At 43.2% G+C, this 25,798-nt stretch overlaps 1 protein-coding gene across 1 annotated transcript in view; it reads left to right on the top strand.

The window, feature by feature from the left end:
* Positions 1–19,555, top strand: part of LOC136946143 (chemokine-like protein TAFA-1) — an 87,171-nt gene extending 67,616 nt beyond the window's left edge. Inside the window, exons 3-5 of the mRNA XM_067240372.1 lie at positions 5,949–6,089; positions 14,397–14,521; positions 19,538–19,555. Coding sequence (XP_067096473.1) covers positions 5,949–6,089; positions 14,397–14,521; positions 19,538–19,555 — 284 coding nt within the window. The remainder of the gene's footprint in view (positions 1–5,948; positions 6,090–14,396; positions 14,522–19,537) is intronic.
* The last annotated feature ends 6,243 nt before the right edge of the window (positions 19,556–25,798 follow it).

Genomic DNA, 25,798 nt, shown 5'->3' with positions numbered 1-25,798 from the left:
CATTTGTTATCTACCACTAGTCGGTACTAGTTCTCCTAAATAGCAGTAAAAGTTCTTAGCTGAGAGTTTCCTCCTAAAACATATTCACAAAGCTGCTGATACCAACTTTTACAAATGAATGGGCATTGGGCAGAAATCTAGCTAAGACAAAGAGCGGGGTTGACATTGTTGCTATGGATGATGTCATCAAATTTACTAACTATGCCCACAGTGATTGGCTAATAGCAGAGCCATAGAGGGAAATTAATTTTGTCTGTGGTAGCGTAGAGTAATAAACCTTGATCTCTGGTGTTACTGGGTTGTTTCTAGTGACTGCATCCCTGATAACTCTACAATCATAATACCCGACAATACATTTTCAAAAGCTCATTATCACGAAATGTTTCTAAAATGTTTACGTTCCAAGGCGGATTGCCACCAACAGAAATTTTGCTGGTGATGTTCTTTGATTGGGATCAAAGAGAGAGCATAATAAATGGCTGAAATGCGTGAGTCTCACAGCGAATACGTGAGACTTGGGAGCTCTGGATTGGTATCCAGGCATACTGTGCAATATGGACATTCCTATTCGTAAACCGAGTAGGCTATATTAAAGGCAGAAGGTCGTAGCTAATAGCGGCTAACAGGGCAGAGTATAGTATCCTATAATCGTAGACAGAAGGCAAATGGTCAGAAACGCAGAACGGACAAGACTACGGGGGATCAAGGCTCAGATTGAAATTCATGAAAAGAATAAGAGTTCGCTACAAAACTAAGGATCACAGGGATTTAAATAGCAAACAAAAAGGGTCAAACAAGCAACAGGTAATGGAGAAGCAGAGCGCAGCCTCCTCGCCGACAGCAACAAAAGTAATCTCTGGTAGGCTACAGAACTGCCACAACTTCATACCATTTTACAAAAAACATAATTAGCACCAATAACCCTGCTCTTGTTCTTTTCCCGCTCCTTCCTTGGGGGGTATGATGTGTTCCTTGAGAGAAAGAGCCAGAACACAAGTATTTCATAGTGTTTTATTATGTGACCACAAAGTTGAATTTGAACTTGAAAGGGGTCACAGACTAAACTAGTAAGGGAGGGTCGGCTCCAAGGGATTGGATACCCCAAATGGTATGCTGTGCCCCTTCAAAAAATTATTTTGGTAAAGTAAATAAGAAATACTGGCATCGGCTATAAATTCAATTTCAAGATGGCTACACTTTCCTGCAGAATATGCAGGTCTGCTCTTATTTTGATTCTCATACATGCTTTGTAAATGCCCCCCAGGGTGAAAAAAAAGCCCCCCCCATTTAATTAGTTGTGGAGCTGAGTCTGTAGCAGGGACCATGGCCACTCAAAATGGTCAAACTCATCTAAATGTATTAACGTGTAAAATCAGGATATATCAAATCATATAACATCCTAATCATGTCTTTAGCCATACTTTATTGAGATGTATTGGAGCAAGGACACTGAATAAAAGCCAAGCTGACTTTCTTCCCAGATCCTTAGCTAAATTTAGCAGTGATTGGTGTTAGCGTGTCTGGTTGAATTTTTCCTCAGGCTGGCCTTTGTGATTCATTGTGTAGCATACTCTACCTCCTCTCCAACAAGTTAACTAACGTTACTTTTTTTGCTCTCAACTGACTGACGAAAGTGTTGTGCAGATGCAGAACGACACAAGGTGGATTCAAACAAAATCACACAAGTGTACAATTAGCAAACTCTTCCTTACGCACACTAGCCACTCACAGTCTCTCTACTGCAGTTATGCGGAGACTCTCGCACCAGCCCGATCACGCCTTTCTGTTTCTCTTCACACGTTGTCTGTGTTGCTGAGGAGGTGCGAGTCAGGCAGATCCAGTCACACCGACTCAGGATGAGCTCTGACAGGTCGGGTGGTGTCCTCCTCCCCAGGAGGTGATCCTGTGTGAGGCTGCGTGTGAGTTTGTGAACCCTGGCCACCAAGTCCGCCCGCAAGGGCCTCACATTTGCTGTCTTGTGTTGCATGCACACACAGGTGCACGCACACAAGCCTTCTAGCCTAACATCAGAGAGACATAACAGAGAGACCGTCTGTCTGAGAGTTAACTGAAGTCGTGGTGAACTGTGTGTGTGTTGGATGAAGCAGTCACTGCAGCTTGAGGGGACCTCAGAGTTACGGCTCAGAGGCGTGGCTCCAGACCCCGTTTTGGCTCATTTGGAGTCTATATGATGTTTTTCTGTAGCCTATTTAAACATTATCTTAAGTAATCAAGGGAGTAATGCTGAAGCTCTTCCTTGATGTTTAAGTAATGGTGAGCTAAATTCTGATGATGACTGCCATTAAACATAAATGCTCTGAGACAGCTGGCCCAGCTCCACTTTGATCCTTCTGCCTCTCCAAACCATCATTCATCTTTTTTTTTCTTTCTTAATCTGGGATGTTAGTTGATTAGTGGCACAGCTACTGTAATCTTTAGAAAGACCAGACAAGGCCAAACAGAATAGGCTTGTTTTGATATGATTCAGCAGCTATCAGAGATACTTCCTTGTAGATATGATGTCTGGGTTTGTGCCAGACTGCCAGTCAAGTAGATTGTTTTTAAAAGAAACTGTCTTCTATAATGCATGGTTTTACTCCACAGGACCTGTGTGCAAACAATCATGTTCAGTGGTACAGATAACAGATCTTAGAAAGAATCCACATATTTAGCTCAGTGGAAGAGTTTGAGTTGACAAACGTTTATTTGAAATGCACATGAGGGCAGTGCAAAGCTAGATTTTACCCCCTTAGCGTGGTTGAAATGAAACCAAGTTTGTACCATCAATACAGGCAATGATGCATTTTCTTTTTTTTCAACTGACTTTGGCCATTAAAGTGCCATAGTTTGTAGAATGAGGTTGAGTGAAAGTGAAGGTGCCCTCTGTTTTCAGAGTCTCCTTGAGAACCCTTGTCTAGCTTGCATGAGGAACACTTTTGTGCATAGTGATGTAGCTGTTAGGACTGGAGGAAATTAGAGTTTAAGCTACAATTGAAAGGGAAAGTAAGACAGAGACAGAGAGAGATGCTCTCTTTTTCAAAATGTTCACTGCTTGCTGGTGCCATAGAGGAAGGAAGTTATTTGACCTTGGTTTGGCATAGAAAGACGGATGACAGTCAGGTGTTTGTTTGTTTGTGTGCGTGAGTTTGTGAATGTGTGGTTACATGTGAAGTATGTATATTGTCTGCAGCTGTACTATTTTTTTCTCATGGATAAAAGCAACTCTTATTGAATTAATATGGCTTTCCACGACCAGGCACCTTCCTTTGCATGCTCGTCTATCTCCTTATTCTGCGGCGCTCCCTCATTAGCGGGTTTTAATTGGCCGTTGGGCTAGGCTGGAAACAATGAAGAATCGATTTCCTTAAACATAATCACCTCATCCACTCATTTAATGACTGCTGTCACTGTGGGCTTGGAGGTGAAAAATGACCAGTCGTTGCACCCATTGATGCCCTTCACCTCCCCTCGCTAAAGGGTACGTAGCACAACCTCCTACTCCATCTCACCAGGTTGGTTTAACCCTATCAGCTGTGTGACAGCCACTGAGTGGTCAATCCATCAAGCCCACATACACTTCCATGTTGTTTAGAGTCCCACACACAAGCAAAAACAGCCACCTGTGTTTGCCCAGGCACAGACACTCACACACGTACTCTCTGTCTATGTCTCTCTCTCTGTCTCCCTCTCTGTCTCTCTCTCTCTCTCACACACACACACTAATGCACACACACACACATATGAACGCATGCACACACACACACACAAACACGGTAATGGACAAGCATTTACTCTGGGCAGACATGCTGATAATGAGCTGTGATATACCTGGATGATGCTCTGCCATGTGTACTCTGCCCTGGCCCCAATATGTCCTACTGAGGAGTCCTTCCAGTCCCCTCGTCCACTGACCAGATGGTCCACAACGATCTGGCACCCCGTCCACCTGGCTGATGGCTGGGCAGAGACCCTTCTTAAATCTCCCTTGAGCTTACCGGCACAGGACACGCACATACACACACACACACAGTTGCATATACACACACAAACAACAATCACAAATCACAAAGAAACACAGAAAATCACATGTAAGTGGGACTGGTAGACTGCATGATGTCCAGTTGATAAATATATTTAGGTATGGATACCACAGTAGCTTTAGAGAGACCAGCTATTCTCGAGTTACACATGAACATGAAGGTGGAAATTGTGTCTACTCTGCCACCACCATGGGTTTGAAAGCATTTGGCCAGAGGCATGAGAACCACCCGTAAAATATTCAATAAGGACAACATAGTGTGGGTTGTTGGTTTAAATATAGTGCACTCAAGGGATTTTATTCTCAGTCTTCTCAGTTGTGTTCTGCCTCCTGCCCAAATATATCAACAGCTCGGCTTTGGGAGAGTGACATTAATACTGCAGGACAGCAGAGTCCAACTGGATTGCAAATGTTCGCCTTTTAATCCCAGTCCTCGCTGCCTTTGGCCCCAGTGTTGAGACGTTGAGGAATATGAGAGCAGAGCAGTGTTACGAAGCTTGCCTGGGCTGTTGAGAGCTCAGCTCTGTAATGCATGACCCAAACGTTTCAAACGTTTACCCTACCCCCCCCCCACCCCCTCCAACTCGTGAAACACACACACACCCATCTCAGACACCTCTGCTGTGGCCTCAGTGATTTCATCCATCTTTAGAATATAACCATGGGCTGCAAAATAACAGAAACAAAGGATTGGCTGCATTATTGTCCTCTTGCACTCTTCTCCCCCTTCTTCCATCTATTTGGAGCAGGAGATCTGTCCATCCTGCCTGTCCTAGGATCAGCTCCAGTTTAATTGTTGGACGGTGCTGTCTGTGGCGGGGGCTGTCAGGGGAAGATAAAGAGTTTTTCCCGGGGCATGAGGAGAGGGAAGAGGGCTGATGGAGAGTCCCTCTCCCGTGGCTCCATTGGCTGCATTAGCCCCACACTTTATAATGTGGTGAAGGGGGCACTCCCAGTGGCTCTCTCATTACTCACCTGCCCGACTGGGGCACCAGCAGGCACCCTGTCCACTCTCTCTTTCTTTCTCTCTCTCTCTCTCTCTCTCTCTCTCTCTCTCTCTCTCTCTCTCTCTCTCTCTCTCTCTCTCTCTCTCTCTCTCTCTCTCTCTCTGTCTCTCTTTATCTGTCTCTCTCTCTCTCTCTGTCTCTCTCTCTCTGTTGTTCTTGCTTTCTCTCAATCTAGTCAGTCCCTGCTCCTCATCTCACTGTTATGGGGACGTCCCTTTGCTCTATCCTCCGCTGACTCCCCAGGGCTATCCTCTATCCTCTCCATTGTTATTTTGACCCAGCAGTGCTGTTGGTGCATTTCTCCTCAAAACTCCCTGCATTAGTTTGACATTCTCTTTTGTCAGCACCAGGGCCCATTGTTCTGCGGTGTTATAACAGATGGCACCTTTTATTTGAGGTCATTTGTGACTTCATTTAGACATAGTCTAGCAGGACTTGGATCTACAGTAGAAGGTTCAGGTTGTGAAGAGGACAGAGGGTCTTAGATGGTGGGATGATCTTGCAGCAGGCAGAAGCTTGTGGACTCATCTGGAGCTTCCTCCATCATGTACTGAGGCAGCAGCCTGATTGAGAGCTGTTCAGATAAGATACTCAAAACGCCTCAAGTGTCGATTTGCAGTGCACGCTTTGCTGAAAAGGGTGCATGTAATTGCATGTAATGGGCCTTACATGCACATTGATGTGAAACCTTTGCTTAAGCATGCTTTTATTGCTGTGTGTGATTCTTTGAGCTTGGTTCTGGTTCAAGGTCACTTCAAATGTGTTACTGTACCTCCTACCTACAGTAGTATTTGACACAAATTGGAGACCTTCCATATTTGGTCAATGTTTACGTGTGTTTATTCTCGTAATATTTTGACTTCACATTTTACCTAACCTCATCCAATGTTGTCTCTCTACAGAGGGCGGCACATGTGAGGTCATCGCTGCCCACCGGTGCTGTAACAAGAACCGCATTGAAGAGCGCTCCCAGACGGTCAAGTGCTCATGTCTACCGGGAAAAGTGGCAGGGACAACACGCAACAAACCATCCTGCGTCGATGGTAAGAACGTGTTGTTTTGTTTGTGCATTCTCTCCACCCTACTCACACCTGAGCAACTGAGCACCATTCAACACAGTCCCTTGTAGTTAGTCGCTTTCAAATGTCTTTTTTTCCAACCGACGAGCGAGTTAGTGTCAGTGATGACGTCAGGAGGAGAGCAGAACAGCCTGTAAGGAGTGCTGCTGAGGTGGGGGGCTGTGTGGCTCATGTTCCTGTGAGGACCCTGTGGCCCTCCAGCAGCCCAGCCTCATGGAAATGATTGACTAACAAACAGAAGTGAGGTCCGCTTCTGGCTGAAACACCTGAACCACCTCACTGAGCAAATCAGTCGACAGTGACGCAGGTCCCTAAGAACCTAGAGCGTCTGCCCGGCGAGACCTAACAGAGCGTCTCTTTCACGGCATCACAGATCGTCGACCCTTTTTCGTCCTCTTTCACTCCATCTGAAGCTTCTGAAGAAGATCAAAGTCGTGGGCGATAATGGCGGATCTCACAGAGACACAGCACAAAAGCATCTTCATTATGAATGACATTCCTGTCAAGCGCAGACTGCCCTGTTCAATTCCCCAGCATGCTTGGTTAGCTTTCACCAACATTTTGATCGAAAGATTCTTGAATTAGATACGAGTCTTGAGATAAAGAACTGAGTGAATGTCTTACTTATTCAACCACGTTGGGGTCTGAAAACTTTGTGGAACTCAAACTTCCATGGCAATTTACATGAAAAATCTTCAGAATTTTGACATTTAGAGAGTTATGAGTATGACCTATGAATATAACATGGTACCTCTTAGTCCGTCAGACTGATCATCGGTGTGTTAAAAATGGTATCAAAAGACCCTTCTCAAGGACTGAAAACATTCTATGAGTTGGGGTTATGAGTGTGAACCTGGCCAGACCATTTCAGTAAGCACAGTTCGGTAAAGCGAAAGAATGACCTCTGTCGTACAACCAACAACTCTTTTCAAGCTTTGTGGTTCAGCGGACATTATCAGGTGGGTGAAAATACAGTTTCTTTGCAGACTGCTGCCATGACATTATCAGTTTGATAGAATCTCGAGTGTAAGTAGGAGCAAGGGAGAGATAAAGGTGTGTAGAGGAGGGGTGGATGGAGGAAGGTGGAAGAACAGAGAAGGTGTGCCGTGAAAGAGTCACACCTCATGCCCCTGTGCCTCAGACTCCTCAAAGGAAGAGGAATCATTGCCCTGTTACTGTATTGATTAACAACTTGAACTACAGTGAGTGGGAATAAAAATGGAAATGACAAGTCAGTGAACAAAGATGAACCTCCAAGAGAGAGGAGGCATGGAGGCCTGACAAATTAGGGGGCTGAGACAGACACTGCTGCCCCCCTCCCTGCTGCCCCCCCCTCTCTCTTTCTCACTGTCTCCCTCTCTCTCTCTCTCTCTCTCTCTCTGTCCTACTCTGTCTCCCTCTCTCCTTCTTTCTTTCTCTGTCTGTTTCTCTTTCTCTCTCTCTTTGTTGCTCTCTCACTCTCTCTGTCTCTCGCTTTCTCTCTCTAGTTCTCTCTCTCAGTATCACACTCAATTACATGAGATAAGTAGATGACAGTACTGATTCTCACTCTATGCTGAGACCACTTTGGTGTGACTCAGCTAATTATTTCTTGCATAGCTCACAGTGTTCACTCCCCCCTGCTACAGGACAGCCGCGGAGCCTCCCTGAGCTCGCATGGGCGTCACCCGAGCGTTCTCCTCTGTGAAGTTTGTGTTTGTTTGCCATAGGCTGTTGCAGAACTATCTGAGGGATTATAGACCTGCTCAGACAGTCAGTGGCCTGTCCCCTCAGTGCATAGCTACAGTGTGCGGTGCCACCACGCTGCTCCAGCCTGGCCCAGATTGAACTCTTCCCCAGGACACTGGTTATTAATGTTCCGTCTCCATGAGTAACGATGCTGCCTCAACTCACTGCCCCCCTCCCCTCCCAGAGGGAACACCTGCCATGGCTGTCCCATACAGATACACACACACACACACACACATATATAGATATACACAGACAAACACACACGCAAACACACATATGCAAACACACATACACTAAGACAAAGTTAAAACACAGTTCATGTTGTATTACTATTCATTTAATACATCTATGAAATTGTCACAATAATACAGAATACAACTTTAGCAGTTAGTGTAGGTCACATAAATGTATAAATGCACTGTATGAAGATAAATACTACTCCATTCACTTATCAATCTCAAAGAACACTTTTTGTGTCTTCACATTACAATCGAATGAACAACATTGATGCTTACCTCGCGGTATCTCTTTTTGCGTGAGGTTATTTCCTGTCAACTTGGTAGCTGATTGGCCCTTTATTAATGTATGGAAATGTGATGATGCTCGTGTTGGAATGGCAGCCAAGCACAGTGGGGGTGCTGTCAGATTATCCCAGCACAGCAATTGATTATTAGCTTTGACAAGGAGAACTGTGTCCCAGTTCTGTCAGCACCAACAAGGCTCTTAGTAAAGAACATCCCTTTTAACAAGTCAAATACTTCAGCTTATATCTCCCAGCCCATGCTAGGCCAATCAAATACACTCCGACTAGACGCCAGTCCCTGCACCCCTGCTTCTATCATGTTTACAACACTGTGAATTTCATTACATCCATGCACACATCCGTGTATGCAACCACACGCACACATACTGTCGACAACATGCATGCACACACACAAACATTATTTAACCTCCAACTGCTACCGCAAGAATATTTTAACACGCGCAGATGTGTGGTTGCATGCAAGCACATGCACACACATGCACACACACACACACATGCACACAAACACACACACATGCAAACACACAAACACACACACATGCACACACACAAACACACACTTATTTTCCCAATTGAACATATACTTAAGCTTGGTGCTGGCCACTGATGGGGAATGAGCCCTTCTGTTGGACTTGGGGCGGGTAATGCTGGGCATGACAGGTTGTCACGGTACGTTTGAAAGACGTCCAGGAGAAACCAAACATGGACAGCACTTCAAGGGAGAGAAGAGCCGCTTGATTCCTCCCCTCGCACAGCTGATCAAAAGAAACCGTCTGAATGGTGTCAGCTATGGCATATCAAACACACTCTGACGGAGCTCTTGAGTTTGAGACGGCCTTCAAAAGATATTGTCTTTTCACAGGCAGGGTCATCTTTCTGCTGTGGCATCTGTATATCAAACAGCAAACTCCTCATTATGACTTTAGGTACTTTCATGAAATAGTGACCAGTTTCGCAGATAAGAATAGATCTCGTTGCATGTCCACTTTGGAAATGGTGCCTCTTAGATGGTAATTTAACCGTTTACAAATATAAACTACAAAGCCTTAATAAAAGTGTTTTTATGGTTTCTTAATCCTCCACACGTTAATACATGAATTGGTTATTGTTTATAAATTATTATTTGATAATGTATACAAAATGTTAACTGAAACCTTTTTTAAGCATGATTTTTTTTTTTTTTTTATGCATTACAAAGCCTTTATTATAATGGCACATGGCCTGCTCCAGCATCCACTGACAACACTACAGTATAAGATTTATTTAGGGAATAAACACAGTATTTGTATGCATCGTTGCATGTGTTTATGAATTCAGGTCTATTTAGCCTGAGGACTCGCCACCAGTGATCCCAGTGCTTCCTGGCTGAGAGAATGGAGTCCAAATCTGATGACTTCAAAAGATGTCAAACAAAATGAGCATCACATTCCTTCATTGGAGTAACTTCTCAGCATGGCGCGCTCTGTTCCTAACCTGGCCAGCCTTGTCCTGATAGCTGCAGCTCCACATGGTGGAGAGAGTTGGAGAGAGGGGGTGGTCCGAACAGCATTATGGCATGGACAACAACGTCACCTTTTACACCGTAACCCAGACAGAGAGGAAGTCGAACAAGTTCAATGGGTCAGATAGACTATTTGTTTTGTTTTTATTTTCGTTCGAGATAATTAATTTAAACACAAACTTCCTCCAACCTTGCCAAGTCCCACGGAGCTCTCTACCCATTATGGACATCATTAGGCTCTTGACCTCGACCCTGCGAGGAGAAGAAGTGACCGTTAGCAGGGGTGACATTAATACAGCCTGAGGTATTTTTTTCTCTATGCTCCTGTCTTCTCGATGATCCTCCTGGAGCCATTTGCTCTGTTCATGTTCCATTCTCAAGCCACTCATCATTCCATTGACAAGATCCATTGCAGAAACGCTTGGAAACTGTTTTTATGGTCTATTTGTATTTTATTTCAAAGGATTAGTTGAAAGTATTTCACAGAAACCCACATTTACACACACACACACATACACACACACACAGAAGCACGCTTGGTGAATTCCAGGAGCTTCAGAATGTAGGCACCAGGGTATTCATTAAGGGAGTGAGATCCACACAATGTTGTGATTGAGAGGCGAAACGATAGCGTCTGAATAGCTAATCAAGAGCTAGCCTGTCCTTCTGAAGAGCAGAGATTAATGTTGAGTAATGACCTGTGAGACTGACCCCGAGCCCCGGGTCTGGCTCAGTCCCATGGTAATTACACACTGTCTACATAACCAAGGCCCCAGCTGATCTTCCATGGCCCTATTACTGTCATTGCACACACAGACAAATGCCCAGGACCACCGTCAGTCGCCACTGTCTGTCTGTAGCCTCGGCTTGGCGGTAGGGAGACGCACTCAGTTAGGATATTAAATTAACCAGCTATCAGTACTTCTACTGGTCTCTTTCTTCATAGGCGGCCTGAGGCGAGCAGCTTGATCAACAGATTGAGACGCAAGTGTGGGATGGATCAGAGAGGCAGTTCCACTCAGTGGGGAGACAGATTGATTAGAGAGAGGAAGACAGAGAAAGAGAGAGAGTAAATACTCATTGGGGGGCCACCAGCAACCAGCTGGATCCAGCAGAGAGATCACCATTATCTAGCGCCATCGATTCTTGCCCCCACAATGTAAATTAACACCTGGAGAAAAGCATGAAAACTTAAACCTTGATTGCTTTCTACTCTTGATCTCAACTCAAGCCAATCGATTTAGGTGGAACTAGGGAAAAAAATACACTAAGGCCACGCAAGTCATTGGAAAACCATCATTTTGCTGTGATTAATTCAAAGCAAGTCCAGTCAAGCGTACTCAAGCTGCTGTGAGTTAAAAAAACATTAACTATTCATTGGACCTTCAGACATACGCTTATGTCACAACTGGGACAGCAATCAATTACTTTTCTCATCTGCCAAGGTGTTCAAACACGCTGTAACCTGGTGAGAAAGTGCCAGAGCAAATCCATCACATCACCTCATCCACCCTCACTGTGCCTGCAGGTGTGACATGCACAAGGTCCTCCATTTAATTCTCAGCCCACGTTGCAATGAACGTGCCAGTATTGCAACAGACTTACTTTAAGACTGACATTTTGTTGTCTTGTACAATGTCCAACTTTCATTTTAATCTCAGGACAAACAAACAAAGGTAACACAGATTATGCGCTTGTATCCCAGCTTGGTTTGACAGAGTGGGGAATCATGTGTTAAAACATTCAGCTGCTTCCTTCCTGCTCCAGGTATCTTAGAGGGGTTGAAAGCTACTGAGCTTGTGACTTTGGTGGTGGTGGAAATAGGAGAGAGTGTAAGATGGTGCTGGTTTTGGAGGTGGGCTGGGCCGCCAGGGAGCGAGGGATGGATCCTAGCCCAGAGATGGCTCTTCTCCAGCGGTCAAGGTCACTGCGAGGTGTCCTGGCCTGGATACAGCTGTGGACATGGAGCCCTGGGTGTCCACATTAACCCTGGGTCTGTCTCCCTTTAGCCCCATGGTTCTCTGACTCCACACATCACACTGAAAGGTCAGCCAAGTTTGGATCTGACATTTTATCGGATTTAGTTTGTGCTAATTTGACTTTTTGGAATGATGACCTCGTGTAACTTTAAACATGACAAACTAGATCTGTTAAAGCTCCAGACGTCCCCGACAGCTGCAGGGCATCATTGCTATCTTGGTCAGGGATTTACCTAGACGTCTGAATGTTACAGATTAAACCACAAATGTCACCAGAAATATTATTATGGTTATACTGTATAATCCATATTATTGGCAAGAAAATACTCAATCATTGACATACATAACATTCACCTAATAACAATCTTAACTGAGGTATACAATACAAAAATGTAATATCAAACCAAGTATTAATGATATATGTCTGATGGTTTGGTGTCAGGAACTTTTAATGTAATAACGAGACCCTAAAGCCGCCATGTTAAAGATAAACAGAGATGACACTGATATGGCCTGTGTTTGTATGTACTAGTATGTACCACACAATAAGAGATAGAAGCAAAGTGGTGTGAAGTACGATAAATACCATTCATCTTGCAAAGTGCACCTCATATTTCATAAATCCTCGGTTGAGGTAGGCATTTTAATCTCAGTGCTACACCTCTCTCTCCCCTCCTTTTTATTTCTTTCTTTTCCTCTTTCTTTCTATGTCTTTTCATTCAAAACGATGGATTTTTCTCTGCAGGTATTGTACTTGACCATTTTCAGTTTAAAGTGGATTCAGCATTAAAAGGGTTGACTATAAATCTTGGGTGCTCCTAATAAACAACACGTTTCCTGGGAGCAGAGAGTGCGTGAACAGCATAGTGTCTTTGTGTTCTGCAGAGGTGAGTGCACATTATTTATTGCTCAGAATAATCCGACATGTATGTCAGCAGTCATCACAATAATCTTCTCTTTTGTACAGTTCACCAGACGATCACGTCTGCTCTGTACAGCCAAGGCTTCCACTGCACAAATATTTCAATGAATAGTAATATGTACTAATATTAAATAAATAAATGAAAGTCAACCTTACTCCTAATCTGATGCATGTTGTGTTGGGATAATGACTCCAACCATCCCACATTGGGGACTGCTGTGTGATAAAGATGTGCTCCAGGGTTAGTGAGGCTGCAGAGCGAAAATGAGTGATAAGAGTTTGTGGTAATTAATGTAGCCATGGCAAGGGTGGAGACAGTGGTGAAGGTTCAGAGCATTCAGCTCCTGGCTTTGCTGCATAGCTTTGGTGTCAGCTAGCTGTCTAGAGATGGTTTAGAGTATATGCTCCGGATTGCTCAATTCAGTGACATGTTTGTTCTGTAGCTAAACTACTGCATCATTATTGACGAAAGGAGAAAGTCAGTGTGCAGACTTTCTATTGATTGACTTGTAACCTTGGTAACACGGTCTGTGAAATTGTAGAAAAAAATTGAAAGCATATTTAAGGTCAGAAGGTCTGTCGTGAATTAGATATTCAACCTCATCTGTAAAACGTTTGATATTTTTGCACTGAGAATGATGAGGCCCTCAGACAGAAATTTTAGACTTGTTTTCATAGAGTAAATTTTTTTTTTATCAATGAGTGGAATTTAAACCATTCTGTTAGTGATTATATATTCATCAAATGTGACCCCATAAAATCATGGACCCTAAGGAATAGTTTACCAAGATGTCATCATGTTCACTTGGAGTTCTGTGACAGGACTAGAAGGTAAGCCTGGTGTTTATAACACTAATAGTGAAAGGCTACTCCTGTAAGGCCTCCTTACAACTTAACTCATGTCTTCATGGGACATGAAAACTCCACGTCAGATATTTGGTAAACATCGGACAATAGAGTGCTGTGGGTCAATTAACCCTAAAACAATCCAAGCTTTATCCACATAGACATTTGGTACATTGACGCACACACTCAAAGACACACAAACACAAAGATCTTGATGAGAAGATGATAAAGCATTTGTTTTATCCGATAGCTGGAGGAAAAATGTTGTAGATGTTAATGAAAAGCAATTAGTTTGGATTAAAAATAAGATTACCCCTGCTACATGCAAAGTTGCCACATCAAAACAAAATAATGATTAATCACTGTTTAGGAAAGACATTTTGTTAACAGCATTTTTAATTAAACATGTTCTTGCTGTGAGGTAAGAGGAGTAAAAGAAGCGTCTTCTGTGATATCTTGGATCTTCTACCTAGAGGGTTCACACGAAAACAAGACATTTTTTTCCTTTCGCTTTTACTCACCCTATCTGCCTTCGAGCACCTGTGTGTATGTATTTGTATGTGTGTATTTGTATGTGTGTATTTGTATTAGCACGTGTTTGTGTGAAAGAGAAAGAAATAGAAACAAATAGAAACAGAGGGTGAGATGAGGAGCGAGAGAAAAATAAAGAGAGAGAGACTGAGAGAGAGACTGAGAGAGATGATAGGGCATCTGAAGTAACCACTCATGTGTTTGTGTGTCCCTGTAGCGTCTATTGTGATTGGAAAGTGGTGGTGTGAGATGGAGCCCTGTCTGGAGGGGGAAGAGTGTAAGACCCTCCCTGATAACTCTGGATGGATGTGCTCTTCTGGAAACAAGATCAAGACCACAAGGGTGAGGCTTCACAGCAGCATTACATGCTCTAACATCAACGTACACAACACCCTAATGAACAACCTTAAACAGCAAGATTTAGCACAGAAGTGTTCTTAGACATGAAAATTCTGATCTGGGTGTCGGTTTAATGCATACATTAAGTATCGAAATTGATTGTTTTCTATCAATTTAGTTTGGTTTCAGTTGACTCACCTCATGTATATGATATTGATTCTGTTCAATAAGTCCGATGTCTGCGAGGTGTAAATATCCAACAATCACTTTCAGAAGAAGACATGACAGACTCTGTAAACAACGGCCTGCATGTGCCTCAGGCTGAGTTCCACTGAGAGAGCGATCCCACTTCCACAGCCAGTCTGTGTGTACAGTCTAAATCCCATGTATATAATACATTCAAAACAGTCAAAAGAATGTAGTTCCTGAGGCGAGGTATCTACCGCTGTGTGACAAGTTGATCACCTGATTTGTATTCATTCGATTGACTCCCTACACCGCAACCAGACTCCCCGCTCTTCTTCTTGTCTCAGTGCTTTGTGACCATGACACTGAATAGACGCAGTGACTAATATGAACGTGGGGTCCAGCCAGTCAAGGTTAGACCACACAGGGCTTTCCAAGGTTGTTCCGCTAGCCATCTTAAACACGTCAGTGTAGCCACACGTACAAAGCGTACTCGGTATTCCAAGTCCAGCTAAAAAGTGAAAAGAAGTTGGATGGTTTTGCCAGCCTGTCAAGGTAAGAGCTCTATATACAGTACTCAGTTTAGTTTTAAAGGTGCATCTCTGAATGCACTCTACTTGAACGATGAGGAAGTATTTATGAGTTTGACATGGTTTTCTTAACTTGTGCCCTGTGCTATCATGCATGCATTTTACAGAAGAAATTAATAAAACATGAAGCAATCTCTCAAACAGACACAATATAGAGTGATGGTTTTACAAAAGCTGATCATTCAAATGAGACAAGGGGAATCTTAAACATCTCAATTCCAAATCATACACGTGTCATTTTGTCTTGACCCTCTCTTTGCAGAACACACAGCCATACTCACCTTTTTAGCTCTGGAAGCAAAATGCAGAGGAGGCTTCTACAGAAATCGAGCTGCATTCTTGCTTCTGTAAAGGTTAGTCTCTCTCCAGCTTTTTTATTTCTCTCACATATTGTATGCATGCCACAGTGGAGGACTGGGACTGCCTCATGTTCAATTACTTTTCATTAACACAAATACTCAGCGCAAAATAATCAAGTGTGTGTTTACATGCTGTGCATGATTAGGCTTGCGGGACACAAATAGTGTGTGTGCCTCCCACTAAAAGTAGGCACGCCGCCGGCCTAAAATATGAACACTCACACAGACACACAAACGCATACACAATATGTAAAAAGTAGCCTCAATACATTTCGAACAAACAGCCCAAATAGACCCAGGCCTGAGCGCATGTTGGTCTGGATCAGTGTGTAATGGCAGGATCAGTCCCTCTCCCTTTCATTTTGTCCTTTGTTTCATGTTCTGTTTTGCTACTGGGCACTGTGTGGCACTGGGCACTGTGTGGCTTTCATTCCAGGCTGTAGTACCAGTCTGCCAATCCCATTATGCAGTAATCTGTGACATGCTCTCTATGTGTGTGTGTGGTGTATGTGTAAATGTGTGTGTGTTTGTGTGTGTGTGTGTGTGTGTGTGTGTGTGTGTTTGAAACCCCTGGGTATGCCCTCCCTGCCCCTCTTGTTGTGGGTTCTTATCAGAAGGCTGCTTGATGTCCTGGTTCTCTGAGGAAGTTTAATCCGATATCATTGGACAGTGTAGACAACAGACTACATAAAAGCATTTCATCCCATGCTCTGTATTTCTGTTTTAATCAACATCCGTCGTTCACCCTGCATTGAGGGCAAATTGCCTCATCTGTATTTGTTCAGTCACACGCCAGCAAATCCAACAGAACATTGTTTTTTTTTCTTTCTTTTCATTTTACCTGCAGGGTTTCATTTTGCTCTGAAAGGCGTCAGTGAAATAAACACACCCAAAAGCACTTATACACACAGCCCTAAATACATCATCTGCCTCCTATTTTTTTAAATTGGCATGCAAGTAAGCAGCTGCTAAAGCCACTGGCTGACACCCTTGTTTTCTGTCTTTTTTTTGTCTTTCTGTGTTTCAGAGAGGGACCCCTTCTTGCCTTACTGTATCAGCAGACAAGGCAGGCCTTTTGTTTGAGGAAGGCACAGTGAGGGGATCTGGGGATCCCTCCAAACTCTCGCCCACTATAGACCTACATCACCCACTACGTTGGCTAGATAGATCCTTCAGTTTTTCCACCCGCCAGAACAATTAGACATGTTAAAAGAGACGATAAAAAAAAGCTGAAATGAATTAAACATCTGGTCTCCGGCTCATCCCTGCCTTTGTAACCTGCCTCTTCTGTAAATGGAGGGAAGGAGTCACCTAACGTCTGAGCTGTTAGTGAGAAAACGCATGTCAGGAACATCTCTGCAAGGCCTCTGTGTTTACATTTAGTCATTTAGCAGACGCTCTTATCCAGAGCGACTTACAGTAAGTACAGGGACATTCCCCCCGAGGCAAGTAGGGTGAAGTGCCTTGCCCAAGGACACAACTTCATTTGGCACGGCCAGGAATCGAACTGGCAACCTTCAGATTACTAGCCCGCTTCACTCACCACTCAGCCACCTGAGTGGCTCTGTTTTCACAGAGTAGAATCAGAGCTCTGAGAATTTGCCTGGTGGCAGTTAGGACCACGTCATCAAACAGGACATCTTCACCTTGGTTTCTCTGTAACATTGCACAGTTCTCCAATCTAGCTGAGAGAAGCGCAGTCTCACTTTGAAACATGTACTTTTATAACAAGCCTCAGCTGAAGAAGGAACAGTAGTTCTTAGAGACTTAGAGGACAGCTGTGACCCACAGACTTGTTTCCTGTGAGGCATGCTGGTATTATTGTTCAGAGGTAATGTCCTCATCCTGTTCTGATGGCCACATGTTTCCGACTGGGACAACTGAAGGTTTAGTTTATCTGTAAATCTCACCCAACAGCAAAACGCTCTCTACGTCGATTTCAGAGCAAAATGGATGCATCAACACATGTTCAGGCCAATCATCCAAACCACAGAAACACATAATCAAACTGTCATGTTTTCTGTTTGTCTACAAACGCTTACACTCTCATTATAGTGACACAGATCTACTACACAAGCTGAAACATCTTCATGGTCATCTTTTCTGATTCAGAATCTGCAAGCAGTATTTAGTTGTATAGTTTCAATGCAATGTTTTATTGACACAAAACGTTTTGATGTATTTTGATTTATGTGACAGCAACATGTCGGTCTTGCAATGGAGAGGTTCAATCAAAGTATGATCTTCTAATCGTCATCCGTTGTCAAAGTTACATTAAACAACCTTGGTGTATTGTGTTGTCAATCAAGAGTCTTCAGTTGGATGGTTTTGAAGAAGATATTGTGTAGATGGATCTGAGAGAGAAAGGAGGAGGAAGAGAGAGAAAGGAGGAAGAGGAGAGGGAAGAGGAGGAGGGGGTGTTAATTCAAAATGATTTTGCAAAGCCAATTGCCCTTGGCTTCTTGTGCTAACACAGATTTAAGTACACTGCATGTTAATGCATCCTGTGAATTATAACACGGGAGGCTTACTTTCCAACAGAAAGGGATGTGCGCTAAATCCTTCAGCAATCCACATGCTCCTCTGTTCGCTTTCACAGGAAAGGGGACAGAACAGAGGACACCTTAACACAGGGCTGAAAACAGCATTTGCATACAGTTTCCTCTGTTCAGTCTAACAAACCGCAGTGGGACTCTCTCTGGGAATGAGTAGGCGAGAACAGCAACCTGTTGCTGCTCTTGTTCTCTTAGAGGTCATTTTCTACTGGGACACAGTGAGACATTTTGACTTTCCTCTGAAAATAAGGAGGATACAGTTGCAAACGCTGGACAGCTGAACCCAGGGGATTAGTCTTCTCACAGAGGAGAGGAAGATGTTAAACTCTGCAGCTGTGTGATGATGAAGCGAGCTGGACTGAGCGTTTGAACAGACAGGATAGACTGACAGCGTAATACAGCAGTAGCCCCTCCTGATGTTATTGACAGGTGACTAAGCATCAAACAACGTTCATTCATGGTGTGGAATATACATGACCTAGTGTAAACCTTTGTTTCAATAGGAGCATTTCCAGAAAGTGTCGCCGGATAATGTCTGTGTCGTAAAGAATTATATCAGCCACACCCCCAGCCACCCACCTCCCTCATCCTTACAGATGGAGGTCTGTGGGTGTATTTTGACACTAACAGCCTTGAAAAACATAATGTGAGTGTACCACACAGAGAAAAATAGTCACAATAAATACACTCGTTCGCAGACGTATTCATCATGCACATGCTGTACTGATCATCAAGTTCTGCATTGAGACTAAGAGTCAAGGCATTCAATAGCTGTCTGACTCTGCACAATGTACCATTGAAATGTGTCCCGCTTCACTATTGAGACTGAATATGAGTCCCTGAACTTAAAGCACAGAGAGACAGGCCAGACATCACAGTGGGGGCTTCTATCCCTTTTAGTGGAACCAAAGTCCTTTCACTGGTCTCAGTCAGGATCAAATCCTCTGTGCTGATTGGCTTCTGCCTGAGCGGGCCGGGGGATAGGAGGGGGTAAAGCAGTGTAAAATATGGCTGGTAATATGTCACAGTGGTGTTAATCTGAGCAAGAGTACACAGCCTGAAAACACACACCAGGGTTCTCGCACAGAGAATTCTCTGATATGCCATGGATCGAAGCACACCTCTACTCGCATAAGCTGTCTGTTTTTAGCAGAGGCAGCAGAGGGGAGGTGAAACAGGCTGTACAAAGCCTCCCAGTTCAAAAGAGTCCTCTTGTTTTGAAACATGGAATGCAGGAATTCCTTGGGGTCTAATCCTCCCGCTCTTGTATGCCTTTGTTCTGTCTAAGTGTGTGTGTTTCTCCCCTCCACTCTCCCCTCTGTGTTTCAGATTCATCCCAGGACCTAACAAAGAGCTCCGCTCGCAGGCTCCCAGCCACGCTCCTCTCCTCTCCCTCCCAGAATGGACTAAAACTATTACATCAACGGCCACTGACTGGATTACCTGTGACCGCAATAAGGATATCCACCCAGATAAAACAGCTTTGCTCGCGTGGTGCCAAGGATTTGAAACCAGACTAATCCCCTTTTGATCAATGAGCCCCTTGTTGGTGACTCTCCCACACAACAACCACGGCCAATTTCCTACATGCTCTGTTCTCTCTTTCCCTCCCTTTCCTGGATGATCTAAAAAAGCTTAGAAGGGGTTATTTAGAGGTTGTAAAAACATTATTTGAAGACATTTCCTCCACCTCCTCCTTCTTCAAGGTAAACTGGTAGATCCCTGCTGAGGCTCTGAAAACGGAATCGGACAGGATCAGAGACACATCAGGGGGAAATGACTTTTCGATTTTCATTTTGTCATCGTCTGTGCGGTCGGTGTCAGGTGGGCTTTGGAGTGACTGTACAGCCTGGGACAGTGGTCGGCAGTGACGACACTCCCCCCCCGACCCCGGGCCTGGCCACACCTCAACAAACACTCTCTGAAAGGTTGAGGGGGACAACGTCTGGAGGCCCCTGACTCAGCTTCTGTGACCATATCAGTCTGACCTTTATTTGTTGGCATGCTCTACGTAATTCATGGGAGCGCTTTCTTTGTACGTAAGATACTTTGTGTATATATACATATATAAATACAGAAAATATAAAAACACACTGTTGGGGAGCTGAAGTCTCTCGTATACAGTCTATGTGGTCTGTAACAAGATCCCTTTCATGGATATCCTCATCTTTCTCCAAAGTAAGGAGGACATTTAATACCAAGGCTATGGTGGAATCTGTGTATAAGACTGTTTGCAGTGTTTGCTTGCATTGAGAATATCAAAAAGGTCTCTTGGTGTCATGATATAAGTATTGGTCTTAACTATCATGTATGATGTATTTGGAAAAGCAGTTCTTGTAGTTTCTGTGTAAATGATGAAAACACTGGCCAGAACTGCCTCACAAAAGAGACTAACATCCAACACATGCCTGGTTTTTCTTCTTTGAGAGCTTAATCAGAAACTACTGTAGCTACAGCTGTTCAACTTGGCCCCTCCCAGGAAAACTCAAGTCTCTCCTCATTTCTCTGTTTGGTGTCAGCTTGTGAGAATGGTAGTGAATTTGACTGTGCCAATTGTGTGTAAATTTCACACTCACACAATGAAAGATCACCCCAAGGAAATATGACTTTGTGAAAGTATTAGCCTCATTGGACAGACATGCAGTACCCCCAGTAGATATACAGTACATACAGCCTTATCAGAATTAAAAGGATTTTCTATACTGAATTGCCTGTCTCATTTTTATGAAAGATACAATTTTGTTGTAGAATGCATCGAGAATATGAACAATATCTACAGTATCATGTGTGGATGTCTGTTACCACTGTTCCCTCAGGTAGACAATGAATTAACCTGACAGAAACATACAAACACAAGCTTGTACACAAATACAAAAAAATACATACAAATTGTAATTTAAACAATTCCCTTGAAGGCAGAGTGGATTGTCAGAATATAACATTCAATTAATTTACTCAGTTAGAGTAAAGATTTCCAATATTGTGCCAGACAAAATACCTGATGATTTCCAATATGAACTCCCCTCCTCTGGGACTCTCTGTTGATGCGAGGTCCGTCTCATCTCCCCACAGATACACAAGTGTAGATTAATCATTTAGGAAATCTGCTGGTTTTGTGGCACTGGTTTGGTTCCACACTGTGCAGTCACAGAAAGTGTAAAAGCGACAGACACATCCATCTTATAGCGCACTTGCCAGAATCATACATATAAATATTTGGAGAAGCACAAAAGGAAATGGGTTTTCTTCCTCAGTGAGCTGCTACGGTCTTCTTTTCCATCACAGAGGATGGTAGGTTTCAGTGCCCTGTGCTGTAAATGAGCCTCTAAGAAACAATGTATGTGCGTGTGTATGGTGTGTGTGTGTGTGTGTGTGTGTGTGTGTGTGTGTATGGTGTGTGTGTGTGTGTGTGTTTGTGTGTGTGTGGTGCGCTCGTGTGCATCAGCAAATGTGTGCTTCAACATAAATTTGTTTGTATGTGAATGAAATATTTATGAAGGAAAGATTCAGACTGTATTCTTCATCTTAAAGTAAAGATCATCTTTAAATACACAGGGATGTAATAATTGAAGAGGTTCTATCTGTATAAACGAATAATGTACAGTATATTTTGCTCTGAGATGAGTGATGGAGAGATGGGTTCTTTATTCTTGCGTATGCCCTCCTTCTTGTGTTCTGAGATGATGGAGTCTTGCTGTGGAAGTTGGTCCCACTTCGTTTTAGTGGAAGAAGAACAGAAAAGTCCTGCATGAGTAACAACAGCAGGCCTGCCTTTTGTCCTGGTGCTTGACTAGGGCTCGACAGCAGACGCATCAGTCAGACTCTGCAGCCTTGAGTCTGTGTTAGTGTGTACAGGCTGTAGACAACATGGACCACCTCCAACACACACAAGTAATGGAGCACTGCTCTGGTCTATGTTCGGCTTTCTAAACAGCAGTTAATACAGTGTGCACATTTTTGAGGATATGCCACATAACATCTCCATATTTATTATTACCTTTAGCATTTACTCCCTTAGCACTTTTTACAATTGAGTTCTATTACCGTATTGTTTTTATTCTTGTTTTTTTTTGAAGCAATGTTGTAACCTTCGAGAAATCTCTGGCACAAGAATATCCTTCGGGATTAATAAAATACTATGTTATCTTATATACGTTATAGTTCAGGGAGAATATGAAAAAACTGAAAGACACTAACCAGGAGCCTAGCTTTGCCATGCTCTGGCCTAGTCTTACCCTATTACCCTACATGTTGTCAGTTACATTTTTTAAAGACAGCCTTCACCCTATGGGAGCCGTGTAGCCCATAATCAAAGTCATTATAACTGGGACACTGCAGATGTTCCTGTGCTCTGCTGGCCCGTTTTGAACAAGGCTTTCTAAAGGCCCTGAACGTGCTCTTAATGAAGGCAGCTGAGAGTGTGACACGTCTCTCTGACACAGGATTGTCATTAGCTCGAGGCTAATGCTCGGACAGTATGTAGACAATAAACCCAGATAGGCGTATCACTTGTCAGTGTATGCCTTACCAAGGCCCTCAGTGAAGATCTTAAGTAGATGTTTATTCCTTTAGCTGAGGATAGTTTATCTGTTAAAATGTACATTCTTACTTTTGGTTATACAAGGCATTTAAAATGACAGCTGGAACTTCCATTGTGTTTGCGAATGTTCCTGTGCCTGATATGATAAACTTAAGTGAAAATCTGCACCAAATCTCATAGTTCACAGTCCCGCTATGCTATGCCCCTCAGACTGGACTCACACAGGCACATTGGTCCCAAAGTTTTAAGAGACACAACAAACAAGCCAAAACAAGCACAAGTCAAAACAATACAGTTTGAAACAGATTGCTGCACTGTTATGCCACCATTCTTTGTGACAAATGAATACACACTCTAATGGACAGCCAATACATCACTGCCTGCCTCCCCTGACACATCACCATGCCCACGGAGCCGCAGTAAGCTTCACAGCCAAATGACTTGCCAGTCCATGACTGTCAGTCGTCATGGTAATAATAATTCATTCCTCCATTGCTTTATTTTTTTCCACCTTCTTTTCTCCACCCGGGAAAGTCAACCCAGACCTCAGTACCAAGAGACGGGCCCAACGATGAGATCCATCATGTTCCTCATGAATGGCCGTGTGCTGTACATGACAGGGCTTGTCCCACATGGGGCACAGAGGCCGCCCCAGCCCGGGTTTCCTGGGAGATTTCAAACTTCACGCTTCCCATTAAACAGAAACCATTTTTCATAGGAATGTCTCAGCCGAATCAGCCACACGTCACCATGGTGACCCTCAATCGTCTGCCGCTTTAGAGTGAGTGACCCAGAACTGCATTCTGTATTGACAGAGGGAAAGGAGAGAGTTAGAGGAGAGAGAGAAAGTTAGAGGAGAGGAGAGGAGAGGAGAGAGAGAGTTAGAGGAGAGGGGGAGAAAGAGAGAGTTAGAGGAGAGGGGGAGAAAGAGAGAGTTAGAGGAGAGGGGGAGAAAGAGAGTTAGAGGATAGGGGGAGAAAGAGAGAGTTAGAGGAGAGGGGGAGAAAGAGAGAGTTAGAGGAGAGGGGGAGAAAGAGAGAGTTAGAGGAGAGGGGAGAAAGAGAGAGTTAGAGGAGAGGGGGAGAAAGAGAGAGTTAGAGGAGAGGGGGACAGAGAGAGAGTTAGAGGAGAGGGGGAGAAAGAGAGAGTTAGAGGAGAGGGGGAGAAAGAGAGAGTTAGAGGAGAGGAGAGTGAGTTAGAGGAGAGGAGAGAGAGTTAGAGGAGAGGGGGAGAGAGAGAGTTACAGTGAACTGAGACTGAGGGAACATCAGGTATACTGTGTTTATTTTCACAATTCAGTTATTTCAATGTACACCCCATCTTGCTTACTACTGCTTCAAAAACACAAGGCTACTATATTTAGTCTGTTCTCTTTTTACCTTCTCATATCGTATGCAAGGTGCAGCCTTTGGTGACAGCCTTGCATTGCATAAAAGGATAACTAAACTGGCAAGGAAGATGTAGCCATGAAAGTGAATCTAGACAAACATTTCCTGGAAGGACCAGTACACAATCTCAAGGAGAAATGTGCTTAGAACACATTTGTTTAGTACCCTGATGTTCTCTGTATGGAGGTTGTACTTTACTCTGACAAAGGATAACCTTGTAGAAACAACCTTTATCATACAGCCACTGACTAGCCTATTTTTATTAACAGACTCCACACAAAGTTTCCACAAAAATAAATCTGTATAATGCAGATGGTTACTGCTGGCTTTCATGTCAAAGAAACAAACACGACTTTATCTATTCTGTTTTACAAATACTTTCTATTCATGCTACAGTGTAGAATATTTTGCAAACCTTTCCTCTTTGGGCCATACTTCTTGTTTTCTAGAATAATTCCTGTGTTATTTGATTGGCTGCAGTAACCTCATATTTTATCATCATCTTCATTAGCTTTCATCCCAGTCCATTATATTAAGACAAATTATTGTGTAGTTTGCTAAACACAGTTACCATCTTCTCTCCACAGAATGAGAGTACACTTTGATCTCTATTAATATGAATTCCTAACATGACAAACTAGTTCTTGATACATGAGTAAATATAAGTTCCAATATTTAAGACTTTGATGATTTTATGAGTCAAACATAACCCAAATTATATATATTTTTGGTTCATACATTTTGATCAAAAGCATTAGAATTCATTTGGGAAAGTGTTCATAGATATGACCTCTTGTTTTTCTTCATGGAACTTTGCAAGACGAGCCACTTTGTTCCTTCATTCTTCTGTTTGAGTCCTTCTGTCAGGTCTGTTTTCTCCAGGTGTTTTCTTTGGCACTTTGTGCTCTTTATGCTGGAGTGTTTGAAACATTCTCAGTGCCATATGTCAGTTTTTATGAGACAGTGCCTCTCAAAACACTAAACAACTGAACATTTTTATCACATCAAAAGAATAAGTCCAAATGGTCCATAACAGTTGATGCAATAAAACAAATGCAAGTAGAAGTACAGATAATCATTTTTAGAAAGACTCTGGTAATAGTACGTAGTTTAAGTACTGACTACACTTTTTCACTCAAGTTAAAGTAAAGAAGTGGGCTCTGACATATACTGTCATTACTACTACTTGTTGTAGTGTTTTTGTAAAAGGAAAAATAGTGAAGCACTGATACCAGAAAAATCTACTTAAGTACAGTAACAAAGTATTTACTCCACCTCTGCAACAGTGTAATAACAGTGTAACAACACCATAAGAGCAGTGTGATAACAGTATAACAACAGTGTAATAACAACAGAACAGTGTTACAACAGTGTAACAACAGTGTAATCACAGTGTAGCAACAGTGTAACAACAGTGCAGACATGGCAAATAACACTTTTCCACTCCAGTTACAGTAAAGAAGTATGGGCTCTGACATGTAAAAAGTAGCCATCATTACTACTACCTGTTTTAGTGTCACACTGGACCCAGTAGTGGTTTTAGCTTGTATGGCTCCCTGGGCAAACTCCCCCCAGGACCCTCCCCCCCCAAAATCTAGAATCTATTTAAACTCCTCATGTGAATGAGTAAATACCTGTAGGTGATCTTACTTTTCAGCTTGT

This window comes from Osmerus mordax, chromosome 1, assembly GCF_038355195.1.
Source record: "Osmerus mordax isolate fOsmMor3 chromosome 1, fOsmMor3.pri, whole genome shotgun sequence".
Lineage (NCBI taxonomy): Eukaryota > Metazoa > Chordata > Actinopteri > Osmeriformes > Osmeridae > Osmerus > Osmerus mordax.
The sequence above is the reverse complement of the archived record's forward strand: the minus strand, read 5'-3'. Positions and strand labels throughout refer to the sequence as shown.